Source organism: Corythoichthys intestinalis, chromosome 1 (assembly GCF_030265065.1).
Source record: "Corythoichthys intestinalis isolate RoL2023-P3 chromosome 1, ASM3026506v1, whole genome shotgun sequence".
Classification (NCBI taxonomy): Eukaryota; Metazoa; Chordata; class Actinopteri; order Syngnathiformes; family Syngnathidae; genus Corythoichthys; species Corythoichthys intestinalis.
The window spans coordinates 12,485,886-12,493,234 of record NC_080395.1 but is presented as its reverse complement, the minus strand read 5'-3'; the positions used below and the strand labels follow the sequence as shown (position 1 = coordinate 12,493,234).

The window sequence follows — 7,349 nt, the reverse complement described above, 5'->3', positions numbered from 1 at the left end:
CATGAAATTCTGATGTGTGATCTATTTTCACAGATTTTTTTTTTCATGTTCATGTCAGTGTCCCTCTGAAGTGGACCCATTCTTGGACTTGCACTCTGAAGCCACCGCGTTGCATTACGAGAATGCACATAATGCAAACAAGGATCCAAATCAGGGACGGCTAGCTTGACTTCATTGTTCCTTGTGAAGGCTGTCCTGACCGAAGTAGTTTTGAAAGTTAGCAAGTTTAAATAGATCAATGCTATGCTAACTCTGATGCAGGTTGGACTTTTTAGTAGCAAAATTAGTTGGTTTTTTTTACATTACTTACAGTGGCTTATGCTGCCTGAAAAAGACTTGTAATATCCCTCCTCTTCGAAGGAGATGTAGGAGGCGGCTTGTTTTATGTTATTTATCGATTTATTTTTTGAGGGGGGAAAAGGTTTTGCCATTTTCAACCGATATGTTAACTTTAGTCTATACAGGGGTCGGCAACCTATGACACGCGTGTCAGCACTGGTACGCGAAAGGTTAACCAGTGACACGCGAGCGCATGGCAAAAAAAAAAAAAGCGCCTTTTTACCTGAAATTAAGACATTGTGGCGGATGCAATGCCCAGTAAGCGAGTGGACGTTATATGCAAGCAATAATGGATTTTTAGCACACCTTGTGCTCTTCCTCAATTTAGGTAGGTAGGCTTGGCTAGTTACTTCCGCCATCTCTGTTTGTGCGTTGTGCGTCTCACAATAAGTGTCAAACGCCACTACGAGACAAAACATGAAAATTCATGGAAAACAGGGCCAGGGATCACATTAAGGTAGGCATCCTTCATATTTGTAATAGAAAATCTAAAATCGTGCATAGAATTCACTATTTTAAGTGGCTAGTGAACAAGAAAAAATGTAAGTCGCCTGTTCTGACTTTGAAGGTTAAAACAGCCCGCTCTGTACTATATAAGAGATCTGCACTGAGAATCACATTTGTTCCCCTTTTCCTGCTGGGGTGTGTGTGTGTGTGTGTGTGGGGGGGGGGGGGGGGGGGGGGTGGAATATGTTTACAAAAGATGATGCTGTTGTAAAGCTATTATTACTGTTGCACTTATTTTCAAGTTTTGATATTTTCTACAATATGGATTTATTTTTTAGTTAATTGATGAATAACAATGGTAGTTATTTGATTTCAATGTATGTCCATGTTGTTTTGTTTGGAGTAAAATTACAGCTCTGTTGGTTATAAAAATTCGGATGTGCGTCATTTATCTTGGTGAGGCACATTGATTGACAAGAAAATTTGAAAATGGCACTCCACACCAAAAAGGTTGCTGGCCCCTGCACTCAGTCTACAGCCGCTGTGTCAACTTCTCTCTTGGAGAATTGGGAGAGAGTCTGGGCATCTACCAACAGTGACCTCTCCTGGCCGTTCCCTCCCTTCGCCTCGATATAGTTCTTACTTGCTCTCTTCTTCTTTCGTGCTTTAGGAATGATTAGCGGGGGAAAAACGCGAAATTAAATGAGCCTGAGAAGCTTCAATGCTTAAAAATGAAGCGAGTTCTTTGATGGAAGAAGTGCAGCGGAAGCAGTACAATAAATTGGATAACGCATTTACGAGTTATTCCAGTTCCGAGCCTTCAAATTGAGTTATTGACAGTGATGACTAATTTGTATATGTTGATCATATTTATTGAATACTTTTTGACTCCAGTGATGTTAAGTCGTGATGGAACTTCCATACGCTTCAACATATCACGCTGAAGTTTCAGTACGTGAACGTTTCTACTTCCGGTTCACTTGCAACATTTGTTTACCATCCGGGTTGTGCAGTACTTTGGTGTAATCTTTTCCCAACCAAACGAGCTCCTTTAAAACATTCTCATCGGGTAAGTACCGAAGTAAGAATGTAGTGTACGAAAAAGTCCCGTTTTAAAGCGTAGTGGTAGTCGTTCGGCTTTATTTTGAAGCTTCGCGGGTTTACCTTACTTAGGTTAATTTAGCTTAATTCGCTAGCTAAAACACGTTCACGCATTCCGATTGCTTTGGCTTGACGCCACTTCCGATTTGTAAAGTTTGTTTTAAGGAAAAGACTTTCGGTTAACACGGGGGTCGACAACCTAAAATGTTGAAAGAGCCATATTAGACCAAAAAAACTAAACACAAATATGTCTGGAGCTGCAAAAAAATAATAGCCTTATAATGAAGGCAACACGTGATGTCTGACTAAGCTGGCTACAAATTCATAATGAGCCTCCATGATTAAATGTTTATTATCCCTGAAGTGAAGTGCATCCCATAGAGCAGGGGTCATGAATTAAAAATCCTCTGGGTCCGAAATTAAAAAAATTACAACAATCTCGGGTCCGGAAATATTTTTAATGCTTCTTTTTTTCAAAAAAATACAAACGTATCTTTACGTGGCCATGCTGATAATTAGAACATTCAAAATTGTAAATAATGTATAAAAGGTGCATAAAACTAAAAAAGTGCTTTAATTCAATCATTAAATAGCAACATAAGAGCATGTTCAAGACTTTTTTTTTTTTTTTTTAAATTGTGGATGCTGACAGGGGGACTTGCTTTATTTTTTGACAGACCTCTTATTTTTGCTTTCCATGAAGCAAAGTTTCAGCAACTGCACTCATACAATCTTTGACAATCGGTGCGTCACCGAAAGACTTTTTGTTTTGACCCAATATCCACGCTATTCTGAGGGAGCATTCATTTGCGCATTGCTGTGCAGTGAATGAATGAACCATGAGCATTGAGGTGCGATCATATTGAGCCCTTAATTCTGCTATTTTTTGAGAACGGATGGCAGAGTTCAAAGGGAAACTTTGCGAAAAGGCTGCGTGCTTCGTCTCGGTGCATTTTCAAATCGCTGCTCTTTATAAGCACTACCGTCTCTGAACAGATGAACCGTAGCGGTCTTGTGCTGCCGCCAGGTAAAATGAATAAAAATGTGTTTGTCCACTCCTCCTTAGACACTCTGTTTTCTGCATCAATCTTGCGAAGTTTTGAGCACCCCATTTGCTGTACCTTTTTCGCCTCTTCCTCCAACTTCATTCGGCTCAGTATTTGGCTGTCACTCCGCGGAGTCTGGAAAGCGAGTGTGAGGGGCGGTTTGCATGGTGACTCTCCGAGAATACGAAAAATTTCAAATTTGTATTTGCGTCTCCATTTGAACAATGTCGCAATTCCGCATTAAAACGATGTAGTATTCATGCCAGGCCCTAGGTGGACAGTGCAGATTTACAGGGCGAGACAGAATGACGCACTTTGACCCCACCAAGCTCCCTCAGCCCGGAAAAACAATATGCCCGCCCACTCGAAGCAATGGCATTTTTTTTTTTGTTCAAAAAGGCACAAAAATTGAAACATTCCACATATTTAATTTAAAAATATTATTAAAACAGTAAATTAAAGCCGACATTCTGCTATATTTGCTGTTTTTAATGTTTAGTAGCACCGCTGCACACGCCCAATGTGACGAGTGCTGACGTTAACGTCGCGGTCTCGCGCTGCGGGAGCCTTTAATCTGCATGCCGAGGAAGCCCCCCTCATTTCCCGGCAATCGGATTCTTCCACTTTGGAGGGAGGATTCAGAATTTTTCGTTTTCGCCTTCCGTCTTCGCCGACACCATATGCGCGCGAGGCAAGTCCGCTACTCAGTCATTGCGTCTTTGTGTCGCAGAGTTGCCATGTAAACTGCCCCTGAGACAAGCTGTCCTAAAAATAACTTTCAAATCCTGCACTCCCTTTGGCTGGCTCACGCTCATCACCGCTAAGGTTTTTGTTTGTTGCCCACCTCCGCTCTGTAAACCCGCAGACAAAAATGATTTTTGTTTTTGCAACGTGTATTAGTCCCGACAGCTTGAGATCCGGTCCAGACGGCTTGGGGGTCCGGAACCGGACCAAGGTCCGCGGTTCCGTGACCTCTGCCATAGAGAATGACGCACCACATGACTACTCTGTTGCATGATGTCGCTTCAAGCTTTACAATTTTAATGAATAAAAATAATATTTGTGTCGTGTTTTTCCTCCTACAGAAACCATATTAAAAAAATATCTATATTTCCCTCTCGCATCTTTTTCCATTTTCAAACTTTTGTGAAAAAGCTCCAGGGAGCCACTCGGGCAGCGCTCAAGAGAGCATTCTGCTCTGCAGACACGGGTTGATGACCCTTGGGTTAACATGAGAGTGATTACATTTAATTGTACTGTATAAGACGCTTCTCAACTTATCTTTAAGATGTGACAAATTACTACTGACTGAAGGCCAACACAATCCCAAACATCAAGTCAAAGAGTAGGGACGTGGAAAATGAGGAGAGGAAATCCATGTTTCGACGAATAATTGAAAAACAAAACATAATGAGGGTAATTGTTGTATTTTTCATGCAATATTAGACTTGCTGTGATGTGACCGAGATCAGTGTTTGTGACACTAGGGCAGGGGTCAGGAACCTATGGCTCACGAGCCAGATATGGTTCTTTTCACAGCTGCATCTGGCTCGCAGACGAATCTTCAATTATTTAGAAAAAAAAAAAAAGTTTCGTCATGTAATGACAAGGGCGCTAGGACCTCGGGGAAAACCCGGCGGACGTAAGGGCCACAGGGGAAGCGTTAAGAAGAGCAACCAGTGAGTGAGGGGTGCTCACATTTTTCCATTGGCAAGCCGGTAATCATGTGACATTCAGGACAGGTGTGGCAGTGGAGAACGTCTAAAAAGTCTGATGATGCCTGATGTCTGATAATAGCTATGCATCTGTAGCGTGGTGCAGGTAGAGATTAAATGCTTCAGTCAGTTGCTACACATTTAATTTTGTTTTATTTTCATTTTTCTTGTACAGCTTAAACAAGAAAAAAAACAATGTTCAGGTGAGTACAATTAATTGAAAATATTGGACTGTTTTCCTGTTCAGTATGCATTTTGTTGGACTCTGAAAAGAGAAATCCTGCCACCAAGCATTTTAAGAGTTGGAACAGAAGTTCACGCCCTGAATTTTGAGCATTGGTGAAGTAACACGCAATTTACATGTGCTTACCCTGATCAATGTCCACCATTCGGTTTGCAGTAATCGATGTTTTTATCATGTAATCAATATATTTTGTTGGAAAACATTTTTTTTCTCTCAAACATTTAAGCTCATGATATGTGTTGACAAAAATTAGCTGACAATGCCACAAAAATGCTAGCAATTTTGTCGTATCGTTTTTATTTCAAATCAGTTAACTTCAAAATCCTGACCTGATTGAGAGAAACGGATGCCATTTCGTGATTCAGCAGTGCAAAAATACCCTAAATGAGTTGTAGAAATCCAAATTTCCAAAAACATTCAAAAAGTGAAAAATCGTTGCCAAATACACTCCAGTTCTTTTCACAGATGTTTATTGGCCATTTGTGCTCTCGCTAAAATGTCAGGGGCACAGCAAAAGCTGAGCGCTCTGCCTTGAAAAGCTACCTGTATTTTTCTCCATACCTGTGACATCAGCAAATCATGTGATTTTTTTTTTTCACCCAGTGTCCCACAGGCATCACTGCAGAAGCTCTTCACCCTGAAAAGCACGATCCCCTCCACGTTAAGCGGACGGTGGAGTCCGATATGCCGTGGATCAAACAGGAGGCGGAGTCAGAGACCCCTAAAATTAAAGAAGAAGAACAGGAAGTTGAAATCCCCAAGATTCCAATGGGTGTCGGTGTGAAGAGCGAAAAAGTCGAAGGTCCAAGCGAAGAGAGTGGAGCAGCGAAACCTTCGAGCAGCAGCTCATTTCAGCACCTGACAACAAAAGGAGAGGGACGATCTCAACCGGACAGCATCTTGGCTCCTCTTTCGGACAGCGACGACATAACATCACACTCTTCTGACTTTAATACTGATGAGGAGGATGATGACTTTGACCAAAATGCTTCAAAATCTTTAAACAAGTCATCATTGAAAAGACACAGAAAAGAATACGCGGTTGGGAAACCTTTTCCCTGCTCATTTTGTGATAAAACATTTTCTTGGAAACGTAATTTAAAAGTACACATGCGTACACACACCGGGGAGAAACCTTTTCTCTGCACGTGTTGTGGTAAACGGTTCACTGTGAAGGGAAATTTGAACGAACACAGAAGAACCCACACTGGAGAGAAGCCTTTTGCCTGCTTACTTTGTGGTAAAAAATTTTCTCAGAAGACTCATTTAGAAATACATAAGCATACACACACTGGAGAAAAGCCTTTTGCCTGCACACTTTGTGGTAAAAGATTCACTCAGAAGGGACATTTAGTATCGCACACAAGAATCCACGCTGGAGAGAAGCCTTTTGCCTGCACACTTTGTGGTAAAAGATTCATCGATAAGGGAGGTTTAACCAAACACACGAGCACACACACTGGAGAGAAGCCTTTCGCCTGCACACTTTGCGATAAAAGATTTAGTCAGAAGACTGATGTAGAAACGCATAAACGTATACACACAGGAGAAAAGCCTTTTGCCTGCTCACTTTGTGGTAAAAGATTCACTCAAAAAGGAAATTTAGTAAAGCACGCAAGAAGCCACACTGGGTCAAAACCTTTGAATTGCAGCATGTGACAAAGTATTCTGATTCCTGCTATGCATTTGCAACAGAAAAAGCATTCAATTTCCCTATTCAGTTTCCCTTGAGCCTCTTTTGAAAAAGTTGTTGAAATTATTTTCCAGTTTTCCTTTTCACAACTATGCTTTTTTTTAATTGAATAAATTGCATTACATGTCTTTCTGTTGACATTGTTCCATAACTTACATACTGCTTATTGATTTTTGCTGTTTTACTTCTGAATGTTAACATTTGACATCCATATCTATATTTCCTCGCAAACAACCTCCTCCCTTCCCCCTTCCTCTGTCACCTTATGTTAACAAGACATCAATATATGGATCTTTTCAAAGCTGCTTTTAAGGGTGTCAAAAAAATCGATTCTGAAATATATTACGTCACGCAATTCTCGTATCAATTCCAATTCATCTGTATCGATAAATACACATGAATTTTTGGTGGAAATAAACAATTCAGTTGCTGCACTTCTACTCCCATCAAGTAGTTGGCAGCGCGCAGAAGAATTGCCTAATCTGAGTAGAGATTTGTGTACGTTGCCCTCTAGTGGTTGACCGCCATTACTGGGGTGTTTACACACCCATAGCAGCCCAGCGTCAGTTGATGTACAGTGGGGCAAATAAATAGTCAACCACTAATTGTGCAAGTTGTCCTACTTGAAAATATTAGAGGCCTGTAATTGTCAACATGGTTAAACCTCAACCACGAGAGACAGAATGTGGAAAAACAAAAAACAAACAGAAAATCACATTGTTTGATTTTTAAAGAATTTATTTGCAAATCATGGTGGAAAATCA

General features: G+C 40.8%; 1 protein-coding gene across 2 annotated transcripts; it reads left to right on the top strand.

Moving 5' to 3' along the window:
* The first annotated feature begins 1,748 nt into the window (after nt 1–1,748).
* On the top strand, nt 1,749–7,039 carry LOC130918963 (gastrula zinc finger protein XlCGF7.1-like). 2 transcript variants are annotated; one of them, XM_057841294.1, is made up of 3 exons: nt 1,784–1,855; nt 4,824–4,851; nt 5,496–7,039. In XM_057841294.1, the coding sequence occupies exon 3, from the start codon at nt 5,577–5,579 to the stop codon at nt 6,549–6,551; it is 975 nt and encodes a 324-aa protein (XP_057697277.1). In that variant the 5' UTR covers nt 1,784–1,855; nt 4,824–4,851; nt 5,496–5,576; the 3' UTR covers nt 6,552–7,039. The 2 variants fall into 2 exon arrangements, with proteins under 2 accessions (XP_057697268.1, XP_057697277.1); XM_057841285.1 differs by lacking the exon at nt 4,824–4,851 and having other exon boundaries at nt 1,749–1,855; nt 5,496–7,035.
* The last annotated feature ends 310 nt before the right edge of the window (nt 7,040–7,349 follow it).

Excerpts from the sequence above, each read along its gene's own strand:
- LOC130918963 (XM_057841294.1), top strand. The coding sequence starts at position 5,577 with ATGCCGTGGATCAAACAGGAGGCGGAGTCAGAGACCCCTAAAATTAAA.